The 15,151-nt window shown below is 37.0% G+C and overlaps 3 protein-coding genes across 3 annotated transcripts; all 3 read left to right on the top strand.

The window, feature by feature from the left end:
* Positions 1 to 982: 982 nt before the first annotated feature.
* LOC144545726 (cis-zeatin O-glucosyltransferase 2-like) lies at positions 983 to 3,004 on the top strand. Its single transcript, XM_078294274.1, has 2 exons — positions 983 to 2,511; positions 2,933 to 3,004. Exon 1 carries the CDS (start codon positions 1,039 to 1,041, stop codon positions 2,431 to 2,433), a length of 1,395 nt encoding a protein of 464 aa, XP_078150400.1. The 5' UTR covers positions 983 to 1,038; the 3' UTR covers positions 2,434 to 2,511; positions 2,933 to 3,004.
* Positions 3,005 to 4,707: 1,703 nt separating this feature from the next.
* Positions 4,708 to 6,688, top strand: LOC144545725 (cis-zeatin O-glucosyltransferase 2-like). The gene is made up of 2 exons (XM_078294273.1): positions 4,708 to 6,230; positions 6,652 to 6,688. The coding sequence occupies exon 1, from the start codon at positions 4,758 to 4,760 to the stop codon at positions 6,150 to 6,152; it is 1,395 nt and encodes a 464-aa protein (XP_078150399.1). The 5' UTR covers positions 4,708 to 4,757; the 3' UTR covers positions 6,153 to 6,230; positions 6,652 to 6,688.
* Positions 6,689 to 11,791: 5,103 nt separating this feature from the next.
* Positions 11,792 to 13,389, top strand: LOC144545727 (cis-zeatin O-glucosyltransferase 2-like). Its single transcript, XM_078294275.1, has one exon. The coding sequence runs from the start codon at positions 11,846 to 11,848 to the stop codon at positions 13,235 to 13,237; it is 1,392 nt and encodes a 463-aa protein (XP_078150401.1). The 5' UTR covers positions 11,792 to 11,845; the 3' UTR covers positions 13,238 to 13,389.
* The last annotated feature ends 1,762 nt before the right edge of the window (positions 13,390 to 15,151 follow it).

Here is a 15,151-nt window from a genome sequence, read left to right on the forward strand (position 1 = left end):
ATATGACGGATTAGTTGTATTCGGTACACCTATCGCTCATATTGCCACACGATTACACAATTGGTTACGTAAAAGAACAGCATGTACCGAACCGAATGTGGGTGCATTAATATAGGAGTGGCAAAACAATTCGTAGTTCGTGATTCGATTTGAGTTTGATTTGATTAGAAATTAGTTTATTCTGAAACAAATTAAACCAATTCAGTTCAAATGTTATTCAAATCTAACTCAAACTGGATATAATTCGTTCGAAATTGATTCGCGAACTATTTAAATTCAAACCTCAAATAATGAAATTAATGGATTCAATCATTAATATTTAATAATGCAGAAACTAAAATTATATCATAACTCAAAATTATTAATATAATTAATAATAACTTATAATAGGAAAATGTTTCAGCAACGTAACAAATTAATAATGGAATAAGTTCCATTTGACTAGGTACATACCGTGATTTTAATCAATCTAGCAGCGTAAAAGGTAAGAAAATCTTGAACTGGTCCATAATCTATTAGTGTGAATTCGTGAAAGATAAAAGAAGACCGTGTGAATTTTGTTCAGCGAAAAAAAAAACTAATGCATAAACTACCGCGAGAAAAAAACTTTGTATGTAGTTCATAATTCGGTTGACTTCGATTCGAAAAATTTGTAGCTTGCAATTAATCTGATTCAAAATTAATTTGATTCGAAACAAATTAAATCAAGTTCAATTCGAATTTTATTCAAAGTCAAACTCAAACTGAGGTAAGTTTTGATTCGTTTACAGCCCTACATGAATATATATGGTCCTTATTTTTTGTTCAATATAATTTTTTAAGTATACGGTCCTTATTTTTTGTTCAATATAATTTTATTAAACATCATGATTACTAATTGTCATTAATTGTGGCGGTGTTTCTCCAGTTGAAAAGTTTGACTAATGACTAGTCTGCAAAAATAAATAAATACCTTCATCTGAGCTGTGAGATGTGAGCAATATCTCTTCAATATTCTTTCTTCACCAATAATTCAAACAAGCACCAATTGAAGAATACATGGAGGCAACCAAAGTGGATGTAAGCATTGTGGTGGTTCCTTTCCCTGCTCAAGGTCACCTCAACCAACTCCTCCACCTTTCCATCGTCCTCTCCGGTCACGGCTTGACCGTGTACTATGCGGCCCCCGCAATCCACATCCATCAAGCGACATCTCGTCTTGAAGGTTGGCATGCTTCCGCCATCGACTCGCTCCGTTTCCACAAACTACCCATCCCTTCATTTGCCTCCCCTGCACCAAACCTCAACTCGAACTCATCCCTCTTCTTCCCGTCTCATCTCCAGCCCTTGTTTGAAGCGTTCGAGCATGTACGACCTCATTTGGCTGATCTTTTACGTTCCTTGTCTATCTCTTCACGTCGCGTCGTCGTCATATCTGACTATTTGGTTTCCTTTGTAGCATCAGAAATTGCTGCACTATCTAACTGCGAATCATACGCTTTTCGGTGTACACTGCCTTCATCTGCTTTACCATGGGAAGATCAAGATAGTCCAGCTGGGGCCCTACTAAGATCATTAGGCCTGAATGCACCATCTACGGATGATTGCATATCAGAAGAATTTCTTGCGTTGCTTACCCGATGCGAGAGACAAGAGGACTCCGGTATACTCATAAACACTTGTCGTTTGTTAGAAGGTGAGTTCCTTGACTTCCTTATGAAACAACAAAACGATTCTTTCGTCGGAAAGAAAGTGTTTGCCATCGGTCCATTGAATCCAACAGTAATAACAGAAACAACCAGGCCAAGACATCACTGCTTGGATTGGCTTGACAAACAACCTCCCGGTTCAGTTATTTATGTATCGTTTGGAAGTAATTCATCTATCTCCGACAACCAGATCGAACAATTAGCAATTGGATTGTTGAACAGTGAGCAGCGGTTTGTTTGGGTGTTGCGGGAAGCAGATCGTGGCGATGCCTTCACCGAATTAAATGAAAACGGTCGGCAAAACAAATTGCCTTCGGGTTTCATGGAAAGAATTCACGGGAAGGGAATAATAATCGGAGATTGGGCGCCGCAATTAGAGATATTGTCGCACAAAGCGATTGCATGTTTCATGAGTCATTGTGGATGGAATTCATGTATAGAATCTATTAGCATGGGAGTGCCAATGTTAGCATGGCCTATGCACTCAGACCAGCCATGGAATTCTGTGTTAGTATCAAATTATCTGAAGGTTGGGGTGATTGTTAGAGATTGGGACCGTAGAAGAGAGATTTTGCTTGCAGAGGAGATAGAGAAAGTTATAAAAGATGTGATGGTTTGTGATAAAGGAGAGGAGATCAAACAGCGAGCAAAGGAATTAGGAGAGGCTGTCAGAGGGGCAGTGGCTCATGGTGGCTCTTCCAACGCCGAGTTCATTTCATTTATTAATCATATTACAAGATCCTAAGGGCATTTATATATTTTCAAATGTTAGAAATGAGAAAGGCATCTTTAATATATGTATAAATTAAAGATGTTATATTGAGTATGGCTAATATAACATCAGTGTCATTTCAGTCTATATATAACGCTAACTTCAAAACTTATCAAATCGAGTTCAAATAGTGAATCCAAACCGTTCAAACCAATCTACTTCATTAGTTGTGCGTTTACATGTAAAATTTATAATTTTTTGAGTTTATTTGGTATCAAGTCAAGCGATCAAATGTGTGAGTTTTTAAGTTAATTTTATTGCATTCATTTTGCAATTTTTTTGCCGCTTGATTTGATACTAAAATAACTCCAAAATATAAAAAGTTTGCATGTAAATGCATCACTCATAAAGTAAATTAGTTTGAACGGTTTGAATTCACCATTTGAACTTGATTTAATAGGTTTGGGAGTTGGTGTTATATAGACTGAAATGACACTGATGTTATATTAGTCATACTCTGTTATATAATTAGTTTTACTTTCTTTGTGAAAGGAAACAGTTTCTTTGTTTGGTTGAGGTATATTCAAATTCAGTAAAAATTGGACGGCTGATCTAGTATATAAAAGCATTTTTTTACATTTCAAAGATTTAGGGGTAGAAGTTTGCATCTCAGTGACAGACCTGAATGTAATTAAATTGGTCATATTTATATTTATTTTTTTTAAGTCTGTTATTAAATATTACATTTCTTTTACTATCTATGTTTTCTTTCCGCATTCTGATAACATTAGTTTGAGCATGCATGATCGATCTTTTATTTAATTTATGATTAACTTTCATTTTTGTAGCCCAATTATGCATAAGATAGATTAGTGTATTTAGAAAGAAAACGGTAACTTAAATAAAAATATTGTTGTTATTCTCTATATAAATATAAGGTTAGAAAAAAATTCTGTGTATGAAATTCATTGGATGATGTACGCAATTTTTGGATTATTCTTTCAAGTGGACGGTTAAAAAATATTGATGGTAAAGGCAATTTTCTTCTTGTAAGAGTTTGCAGATTCAAAAATTGAATGGATCCTTTGCGGATATTATCTCAGTTGGTTTGATTTAAAAATTGGACGGTTTACAGTGGCTTTGATATAATATTAATGAACGTAATTAAAGACTAATTAAAGAGTAATTAGAGGGTAATTAAAAGTAATTAATGAGTAATTACAAAATAATTTAAAAATAATTTAAAAAAGTACCTATAATCGCTTAAAAAATCGGTTGAAATCACCTTTTTTTTCTCTCTCTTTCTCTCTGCCTTTGCTCTGATGTTGAAATAAATTTGGAATGAGCAGGAGAGAGAAAAAAAAAAGAATATATACTACTTCTATAGCTGACTGCTCCTGCCTGAGACGGCAGATCTTCCTAGCGGACCGTCTCTACCTGGGGCAGTCAGGTCCTCAGAGTGGGCGGTCCCAGTAGGGAACAGTTGTTGGGGCAGTTTTTTTTTAAAAAAAAAAAAAATCGACGACATGTTCATTAAAAACTTTTTTTTTATTTAGGGTACTAATAAAAAATTGGGGACCCGATTTGATGGGTTTAAAATTTGAATGTTTAAAATTTTCATATATAGACGCATCACTGGTAAGCTAGGCGGGTTTCAACGGTTCAGATTTATCATTTAAACCCGATTTGATGGGTTTTAGACTTTGAGTTCATCAAGGAACTTGGTAAGAACACCCTCGTTCTACTCGGTATGTGTTCATCGGACCGATGAGATATTGTTAAATGATTATTTTGTATGCATACAATTTTATGTTTTCATTAAAATTATGTGTAAATAACTCATAATTTTTTAAAAATAATTAATTTACCTTATCAAACTTATTAAGTAAATTTATTTTAACTTAATTTATTTTTAATTAATACAATTTTATAAAATTATTATTTAAGATAATTTAAAAAAAAAATCCAAATAAGACAAATCAAACCATATATGACGGATTAGTTGAATTCGGTACACCTACCGCTCCCATTACCACAAGATAACACAATCGGTTACTTAAAAAAACACCATGTACCTAACCGAATGTTGGTACATGATTATATGGTCCTTAGTTTTTGTTCAATATAATTTTTTTTTAGTATATGGTCATTATTTTGTGTTCAATATAATTTTATTAAACATCATGATCATGACTAATTGTCATTAATTGTGGCGGGTGTTTCTTCAGTTGAAAAGTTTGAGTAATGACTAGTCAATGCAAAAATAAATAAATACCTTCATCTGAGCTATGAGCTGTGAGCAATATCTTCAATTCTTTCTTCACCAGTAATTCAAACAAGCACCAATTGAAGAATACATGGAGGCAAGCAAAGCGGATGTAAGCATTGTGGTGGTGCCTTTCCCTGCTCAAGGTCACCTCAACCAACTCCTCCACCTTTCCATTGCCCTTTCCGGTCACAGCTTGACCGTGTACTATGCAGCCCCTGCAATCCACATCCATCAAGCGACGTCTCGTCTTGAAGGTTGGCATGCTTCCGCCATCGACTCGCTCCGTTTCCACAAACTACCCATCCCTTCATTTGCCTCCCCTGCACCAAACCTCAACTCGAACTCATCCCTCTTCTTCCCGTCTCATCTCCAGCCCTTGTTTGAAGCGTTCGAGCATGTACGACCTCATTTGGCTAATCTTTTACATTCCTTGTCTATCTCTTCGCGTCGCGTCGTCGTCATATCTGACTATTTGGTTTCCTTTGTAGCATCAGAAATTGCTGCACTATCTAACTGCGAATCATACACTTTTCGGTGTACACTGCCTTCATCTGCTTTACCATGGGAAGATCAAGATAGTCCAGCTGGGGCCCTACTAAGATCATTAGGCCTGAATGCACCATCTACGGATGATTGCATATCAGAAGAATTTCTTGCGTTGCTTACCCGATGCGAGAGACAAGAGGACTCCGGTATACTCATAAACACTTGTTGTTTGTTAGAAGGTGAGTTCCTTGACTTCCTTATGAAACAACAAAACGATTCTTTCGTCGGAAAGAAAGTGTTTGCCATCGGTCCATTGAATCCAACAGTGATAACAGAAACAACAAGGCCAAGGCATCACTGCTTGGATTGGCTTGACAAACAACCTCCCGGTTCAGTTATTTATGTATCGTTCGGAAGTAATTCATCTATCTCCGACAACCAGGTCGAACAATTAGCAATCGGATTGTTGAACAGTGAGCAGCGGTTTGTTTGGGTGTTGCGGGAAGCAGATCGTGGCGATGCCTTCACCAAATTAAATGAAAACGGTCGGCAAAACAAATTGCCTTCGGGTTTCATGGAAAGAATTCACGGCAAGGGAATAATAATCGGAGATTGGGCACCACAATTAGAGATATTGTCGCACAAAGCAATTGCATGTTTCATGAGTCATTGTGGATGGAATTCATGTATAGAATCTATTAGCATGGGAGTGCCAATGTTAGCATGGCCTATGCACTCAGACCAGCCATGGAATTCTGTGTTAGTATCAAATTATCTGAAGGTTGGGGTGATTGTTAGAGATTGGGACCGTAGAAGAGAGATTTTGCTTGCAGAGGAGATAGAGAAGGTTATAAAAGATGTGATGGTTTGTGATAAAGGAGAGCAGATCAAACAGCGAGCAAAGGAATTAGGAGAGGCTGTCAGAGGGGCAGTGGCTCATGGTGGCTCTTCGAACACCGAGTTCATTTCATTTATTAATCATATTACAAGATCCTAAGGGCATTTATATATTTTCAAATGTTAGAAATAAGAAAGGCATCTTTAATATATGTATAAATTAAAGATGTTATATTGAGTATGGCTAATATAACATCAGTGTCATTTCAGTCTATATATAACACCAACTTCAAAACTTATCAAATCGAGTTCAAATAGTGAATCCAAACCGTTCAAACCAATCTACTTCATTAGTTGTGCGTTTACATGTAAAATTTATAATTTTTTGAGTTTATTTGGTATCAAGTCAAGCGGTCAAATGTGTGAGTTTTTAAGTTAATTTTATTGCATTCATTTTTCAATTTTTTTGCCGCTTGATTTGATACTAAAATAACTCCAAAATATAAAAAGTTTGCATGTAAATGCATCACTCATAAAGTAAATTAGTTTGAACGGTTTGAATTCACCATTTGAACTTGATTTAATAGGTTTGGGAGTTGGTGTTATATAGACTGAAATGACACTGATGTTATATTAGTCATACTCTGTTATATAATTAGTTTTACTTTCTTTGTGAAATGAAACAGTTTCTTTGTTTGGTTGAGGTATATTCAAATTCAGTGAAAATTGGACGCTGATGTACGCAAAAATTCTTTAAAGTGTATGAAAATTTGACACTGATGTACGCAATACTTCCATTGAGACAGGACAATCCCCTTTGGCCCACGAGCCACTTCAATCCCAAGAAAGTATCTCAGATGTCCCAGGTCTTTCACCTCAAACTCTTTCCCCAATCTCACCTTTAGCCTAGCAATCTCATTCTCATCATCGCCCGTGATAATCATGTCGTCCACATACACGGCAAGCATCGTGATATGGCCTCCATCTCGTCGAAAGAACACAGTATGATCGGCATTGATCTGCTGATACTCCATGCCAACCATAGCCTTTCTGGACCTGTCAAACCAAGCTCGAGGAGATTGTTTTGATAGGTTCAGAAAGGCTATGGTTGGCATTCATTGCATCTAACGGGAACCTAGCAAAAAGGCCCTTCAAATTCGAGCTATTCTGGCTGAATTATCAAGAAACCCGAGATATTGTGGCGACCGCATGGGCTTCTGTTCTGGATAGAGGTAACATTGCCAAAACCTTTCAACTCAAAATTTTTGCAGTTCAGAGAGCACTGAAAAAGTGGGCACGGGAAAAATTTAATTCGTCTGAAACCTATCTCAACCGATCCAAATGGGTTCTCAGACAGTTAGATAGAGCAGAAGAGCACCGACAACTCAATAGGACTGAAATGCAACTGAGAATTTCACTCAGGGAGCACATTTTCAGGCTGTCAAGTGAAAAAGAAGAAAAATGGAAACAAAGGTCTAGGTGCAGATGGTTAAATCTGGGGGATAAGAATACGGCCTATTTTCATGCAGTGGCTAACGGTAGGAGAAATCGGAATGCTATACTATCTCTAACTGCAGAGGATGGTTCAGAGATACAGCAACACCACCTCGTACAATTCGTTCTGGATCACTTTCGGCAGGTACTGGGGCAGAGCCGCCAGAACAGACCGGCTTTTGATTTGACGGGGTTAGTGGGACCTAAACTCCAACAGCAGCTGCTCCACTTGGATGACAATATCATGAGTCAAGAGATTTTATTGGCACTCAATCAGATGCCGAAGCAGAAGGCTAGTGGGCCTGACGGTCTGCCAATAGAATTCTACCAGAGGTTCTATGAAATAATCAGGGAGGATCTGATTAAGCTAGTAACAACACTGCACAATGGAGCACTAGATATTTCTTGCCTGAATAGAGCGGCGATCACGCTGGTGCCTAAAAAGATAGGAGCAAATAGAATTGCTGATTATCGACCGATAAGTGTCATTAACACCGTCATCCGTCTAATCACAAAAATCTTGGCAAACAGACTGCAACCACAGCTCCAATGCATCATATCTAACACACAAACTGCCTTTGTAAAAGGTAGGTCGCTGATAGAATCTTTTTTGATAGCAAGAGAGCTACTTTGCGCTGCGCATGCCAACAGGACCCCGGCTGTGCTTTATAAGGTGGACTTTGAGAAAGCCTTCGACATGGTGGATTGGTGTTTCCTTACAAATTTACTCATAGAAAGAGGATTTCCGCCGAGGTGGTTATCAACGGTACTGAGTATCCTCAAATCGTCTTACTCCTCGATCAAAATCAATGGAGACACCACGAGCTTCTTCAAACATGAGAGGGGCCTACGACAAGGGGATCCCTTATCCCCTTTGTTGTTCATCATAGTAGCGGACTCGCTAAAGTGGTTCATATCCAACTCAAGGCCAGACATGCACACACCGATCCATATTCCGGCCACAGTGATTCAGTATGCAGATGACACCCTCATAATCACGGAGGCACACCCAAAAACCCTAAAAGTCCTCACGCTAGTCTTGGAGACATATGAATCTCTCTCGGGACTCAGAATAAATAGGGCCAAGAGCAATTTTGTACCAATATCGGTCCCAACACAAGTAACTCATGTGATTCAGAGGATCCTAGCCAGCCCGAGTTCCCAGCTACCAATGACATACCTTGGATTACCATTGTCAATCCGAAAACCGTCTAAGGTCCAATTTCAACCGATCATTTTGGCGGTCCACAACAGAATAGCGAGTTGGAAGTCCAACCTCCTGTCATATGGCGGGCGATTGGTACTAGTTAAATCGGTACTATCGGCCCTTCCGCTACATTATGCACAAGCATTCAGGATACCAAAATGGGTGATAAAACATATAGACCAACAGAGAAGGAACTTCCTATGGAAAGGAAATGACAAGTGTAAACCAATCAACTGCCTAGTCAACTGGGAAAGGACGTGTGCTCTAAAACAAGAGGAGGGCTTGGGGATTATAGATATAGCAGACCAGAATGCGGCACTGCTAGTTAAGTGGCTATGGAAACTGCACAACGATGAAAATGGTCTATGGGCGCAGACTCTCCTCCAATTATACGGTATCTCACACCAAGCAGACTTGGGAATGCAGGGATCATACTTCCTTAAATCCCTAGCTGAATTCTCATCCTTCTTCGACTGCTCGGTAAATCTTGACCACAACTCAAATCGCTTAACCTGGAAATGGACAGAAGGGACCTTCACTACGGCATCAGTCTACAAGGTCTTACATCGAAAAGGAGTCAGGTGCGAATACTACAAAGTTATCTGGAAACTTAAAATACCGCCCAAGGTTAGAGTATTTGTTTGGCTATTCATAGCGGATAAATTGCTAACAAGGGAAAACCTAATAAAAAGGGGCTGTGCGGTTGATTGGGAGTGTGTCATGTGCACAACGGAGGAGGTTGAATCTAGAGATCACCTATTCTGGAATTGCAACTTTGCTAGGGCTTTCTGGATGGGGCTCTTTGCGGCATTGAACATAAGGCTACCAACACATACGGAGGTTGCACATGAAGTTTGGTGGAATAATAGGGTCACCCTATCAGGGGAACAAAAGAAGAGATGGGACGGGGCATGGGCGGCGGGGCTCTGGACTTTGTGGAAAGAGAGGAATCAGAGGATCTTCTCTCAGGAAAGAAAGCAGACGAATATATTAATTAATGAAACAACAGAAGAAGCTATTTTGTGGTCAGCCCATTGTTAGTAAAAGGAGAGTAAAGAATAGAATGGGAACGTACGATCATGGTCGATCATTCGTGGCCCTAATCAGTGTGTTATTTACGAGTTAAGATTGTGTAAAGTAGGATAAAAAGCTCCCGTTGGGAGATGTAAATAAATTTTTCTTATTCAATATATCGACAGCTGGCTACTGGCCAACTGTCCTTCAAAAAAAAAAGTGGACGGTTAAAAATTGATGGTAAAGGCAATTTTTTCTTCTTGTAAGAGTTTGCAGATTCAAAAATTGAATGGATCATTTGTGGATATTATCTCAGTTGGTTTGATTTAAAAATTGGACGGTTTACAGTGGCTTTGATCTAATATTAATGAACGTAATGAAAAGCTAATTAAAGAGTAGTTAAAGAGTAATTAGAGGGTAATTAAAAGTAATTAATGAGTAATTACAAATAATTGAAAAGTAATTTAAAAAAATACCTATAATCGCCTAAAAAATCGTCTGAAATCACATTTCTCTTCTCTGTCTTTCTCTCTGCCTTTGCTCTGATGTTGAAATAAATTTGGAATGAGCAGGAGAGAGAAAAAAAAAGAATATATACTACTTCTATAGCTGACTGCTCCTGCCTGAGACGACAGATCTTCCTAGCGGACCGTCAGGTCATCAATGTGGGCCGTCCCAGTAGGGAACAGTTGTTGGGACAATTTAAAAAAAAAAAAAAAATCCACGACATTTTCATTAAAAACTTTTTTTTTTATTTAGGGTATACTAATAAAAAATTGGGGACCAAATGTGAATTCGTATTCAAATGGGAATTTTTAAAATGATTCTCTAATAAGTGAATCTGGACTGTTATTTGAACTTCTACGAGTGACGAGTCGCATTAGTCCGATCGAATCTCAAAGAGAATGGAAGTAAATCTTAGTGGGTCCCACTGGACAATACAAAAGACAATAACTGATACGTTGGAAATTACATAAATACCCCTTCATTTTTCTTTGCCAAATGTTGGTTTTTGCCTTTTTGGGCTGGGAAAATGTGATTATATTAGGGCTATGATCATTATAATTTCTTTTTGTTTTAAGGTAATGCTTAATTAGTATTTTATATGAGTGTTATAAATAACGGTATATAAGAGTAGATCTAGGGTGTTCTTAAGTTCACTAAGTTTTTTAGCGAACTAAAGTTTAAAACTCGTAAAATTAGTTTTAAATGATGAATTTGAATTGTTGAAATCCGCTTATCTTACGAGTGATGCGCCTAAATGTGAAAATTTTAAACATTCGAATTAATTTAATATAAAGTCAATCGGTGTTAATAAATTAATTTTAATGCATTCATTTTTTGAACGTTTTTTGACCGCTTAACTTTATACTAAATTAATTTGAATGTTTAAAATTTTCATATATAGACGCATCACTGGTAAGGTAGGCGGGTTTCAACGGTTCAGATTTATCATTTAAAGCCGATTTGATGGGTTTTAGACTTTGAGTTCACCAAGGAACTTGGTAAGAACACCCTCGTTCTACTCGGTATGTGTTCATCGGACCGATGAGATATTGTTAAATGATTATTTTGTATGCATACAATTTTATGTTTTCATTAAAATTATGTGTAAATAACTCATAATTTTTTAAAAATAATTAATTTACCTTATCAAACTTATTAAGTAAATTTATTTTAACTTAATTTATTTTTAATTAATACAATTTTATAAAATTATTATTTAAGATAATTTAAAAAAAAAATCCAAATAAGACAAATCAAAGCATATATGACGGATTAGTTGAATTCGGTACACCTACCGCTCCCATTACCACAAGATAACACAATCGGTTACTTAAAAAAACACCATGTACCGAACCGATTGTTGGTACATGATTATATGGTCCTTAGTTTTTGTTCAATATAATTTTTTTTGAGTATATGGTAATTATTTTTTGTTCAATATAATTTTATTAAACATCATGATCATGACTAATTGTCATTAATTGTGGCGGGTGTTTCTGCAGTTGAAAAGTTTGACTAATGACTAGTCAATGCAAAAATAAATAAATACCTTCATCTGAGCTGTGAGCTGTGAGCAATATCTTCAATTCTTTCTTCACCAGTAATTCAAACAAGCACCAATTGAAGAATACATGGAGGCAAGCAAAGCGGATGTAAGCATTGTGGTGGTGCCTTTCCCTGCTCAAGGTCACCTCAACCAACTCCTCCACCTTTCCATTGCCCTTTCCGGTCACAGCTTGACCGTGTACTATGCAGCCCCTGCAATCCACATCCATCAAGCGACGTCTCGTCTTGAAGGTTGGCATGCTTCCGCCATCGACTCGCTCCGTTTCCACAAACTACCCATCCCTTCATTTGCCTCCCCTGCACCAAACCTCAATTCGAACTCATCCCCCTTCTTCTGCTCTCATCTCGAGCCCTTGTTTGAAGCGTTCGAGCATGTACGACCTCATTTGGGCGATCTTTTACGTTCCTTGTCTATCTCTTCGCGTCGCGTCGTCGTCATATCCGACTATTTGGTTTCCTTTGTAGAATCAGAAATTGCTACACTGCCAAATTGCGAATCGTACACTTTTCAATGTGTACCGCCTTCATCTGCTTTACCATGGGAAGATCGAGATAGTCCAGCTGGAGCCCTACTAAGATCATTAGGCCTGAATGCACCATCTACGGATGATTGCATATCAGAAGAATTTCGTGCGTTGCTTACCCGATGCGAGAGACAAGAGGACTCCGGTATGCTCATAAACACTTGTCGTTTGTTAGAAGGAGAGTTCCTCGACTTCCTTATGAAACAACAAAACAATTATATGGGAAAGAAAGTGTTTGCCATCGGTCCATTAAATCCAACAGTTATAACAGAAACAACCAGGCCAAGACATCACTGCTTGGATTGGCTTGACAAACAACCTCCCGGTTCAGTTATTTATGTATCGTTCGGAAGTAATTCATCTATCTCCGACAACCAGATTGAACAATTAGCAATCGGATTGTTGAACAGTGAGCAGCGGTTTGTTTGGGTGTTGCGGGAAGCAGATCGTGGCGATGCCTTCACCGAATTAAATGAAAACGGTCGGCAAAACAAATTGCCTTCGGGATTCATGGAAAGAATTCACGGCAAAGGAATAATAATCGGAGATTGGGCGCCGCAATTAGAGATATTGTCGCACAAAGCGATTGCATGTTTCATGAGTCATTGTGGATGGAATTCATGTGTAGAATCTATTAGCATGGGAGTGCCAATGTTAGCATGGCCTATGCACTCAGACCAGCCATGGAATTCTGTGTTAGTATCAAATTATCTGAAGGTTGGGGTGATTGTTAGAGATTGGGACCGTAGAAGAGAGATTTTGCTTGCAGGGGAGATAGAGAAGGTTATAAAAGATGTGATGGTTTGTGATAAAGGAGAGGAGATCAAACAGCGAGCAAAGGAATTAGGAGAGGCTGTCAGAGGGGCAGTGGCTCATGGTGGCTCTTCCAACGCCGAGTTCATTTCATTTATTAATCATATTACAAGATCCTAGCTAGGGCCATTTATATACTTTTCAAATGTTAGAAATGAGAAAGGCCTGTTTAATATATATATAAAATATGCTATATTAGTTTTACTTTCTTTTTGAAATGAAACAGTTTCTGTATTTGGTTGAGGTATATTTAATAAAAATTGGATGGCTGGTCCTGTATATAAAAGCAATTTTTACATTTTCAAATATTCAAAGGTAAAAGTTTGTATCTCAGTCACAGATAGGGTGGTAACGAGCTGCTAAAGAGCGAGTTAGGTGTCACTCGTAATCAGTTTGTTTATGGATCAAACTAAATGAGCGAGTTTGAATTTTTAGGTTTCGAGCTGAAATTGTTACTCAAGACTCGTGGCTTGTCCGAGCGAGCTGAACTAGCTCGTTAACAGCTTAGTAGATTCATAAATTTGTATATTTTCATTCCTGCTAAATCTTAAATTTGTATATTTTCTTACCCATCTTATCAATTGTAGCTAAAACAAAATAATATTTATATGACTAATTATTTAGGAATACTCTTAATTCAACTGCAATTAAGCAAATCAACTACTATAAATTAAGTTTACAACTAAATTCATACAAACAAAAATATCAAATCCTAAATTCATACAAAAATACTCACATAATAAATTCATGCATATCAAATTAAACAAATTCATACATATTAACTTAGTTGCTTAATTAATTCACACATATTCTATACAAAATTACCAATCAACTTAAGCACAGTCCAAAGTACAATTACCATAATATTGGCTATAACATCCATAAACCATAATACCCCAATCGAAGTAAATGGATTCGAATAAACTATTAAACTACGTATATTAAATAGCTCGTGCCGAGCCAGGTCAAACTCAAACTCATTAATTCTAGTTCGAGTCTATGGCGAGCGAGCTAATTTTAACTCGGTCCACTAACGAACAAGTTGTTACTGATCGAATCACGGACGAATACCAAGCAGGCCATGAGCCACGCTTTTTTGCCAGCCCTAGTCACAGACCTGACTTTAACTTTAACTAAATTGGTCATTATAATTTTTTATTTAACTCTGTTATTAAATTTTACATTTCTTTTACTATCTCTGTTTTTTTTTTTTTTTTCGCATTCTAATAACCTTTGTTTGAGCATGGTCGATCTTTTATTTAATTTATGATTAGCTTTCATTTTTGTAGCCCAATTATGCATAAGATAGATTAGTGTATTTACATTTACACATAGTTTTGCAACTTTTTCAAAAATAAAAATATTGTTGTTATTCTCTATAGGAAGATAAGGTTAGAAAAAAAATTCTACGTGTATGAAATTCATTGGATGATGTACGCAATTTTTGGATTATTCTTTCTTAAATTGGACTGTTAAAAATTAACATTTAATTTAGTGGTAATGGCAATTTTCTTTTTGTAAGAGTTTACAAATTCAAAAATTGAATGGACCCTTTGCGGATATTATCTCAGTTAGATGGTTTGATTTCGAACTTCATTTAAAAAATAAAATAAAATTGGACTGTTTACAGTGGCTTTTATCTAATATTAATGAACGTAATTAAAAGCTAATTCAAGAGTAATTAGAGGGTAATTAAAATTAATTAATGAGTAATTACAAAATAATTAAAAAGTAATTTTAAAGAAACATTCTGTAGTCATTCAAAAAATCGTCCGAAATTGCATTTCTCTTCTTCTCTTTCTCCCTCTCTTTCTCTTTGTCTTTGCTCTGATATTGAAATGAGTTTGAAGTGAGAAGGAGAGAGGAAAAAAAAAGGAATATATACTACTTCTATAGCCGATTGCCCCTGTCTGAGGCGGCCAGATCTTCCTAGCGAACCGCCTCTACCTGGGGCAGTCAGGTCTTCAGAGTGGGCCGTTCCAGTAGAGGGCAGTTGGAGTAGTTTCAAAAAAAAAAAAAAAAATCGACAGCATT

The sequence above is a fragment of the Carex rostrata genome, chromosome 28 (genome assembly GCF_964058835.1).
Source record: "Carex rostrata chromosome 28, lpCarRost1.2, whole genome shotgun sequence".
In the NCBI taxonomy this organism is placed as follows: Eukaryota; Viridiplantae; Streptophyta; class Magnoliopsida; order Poales; family Cyperaceae; genus Carex; species Carex rostrata.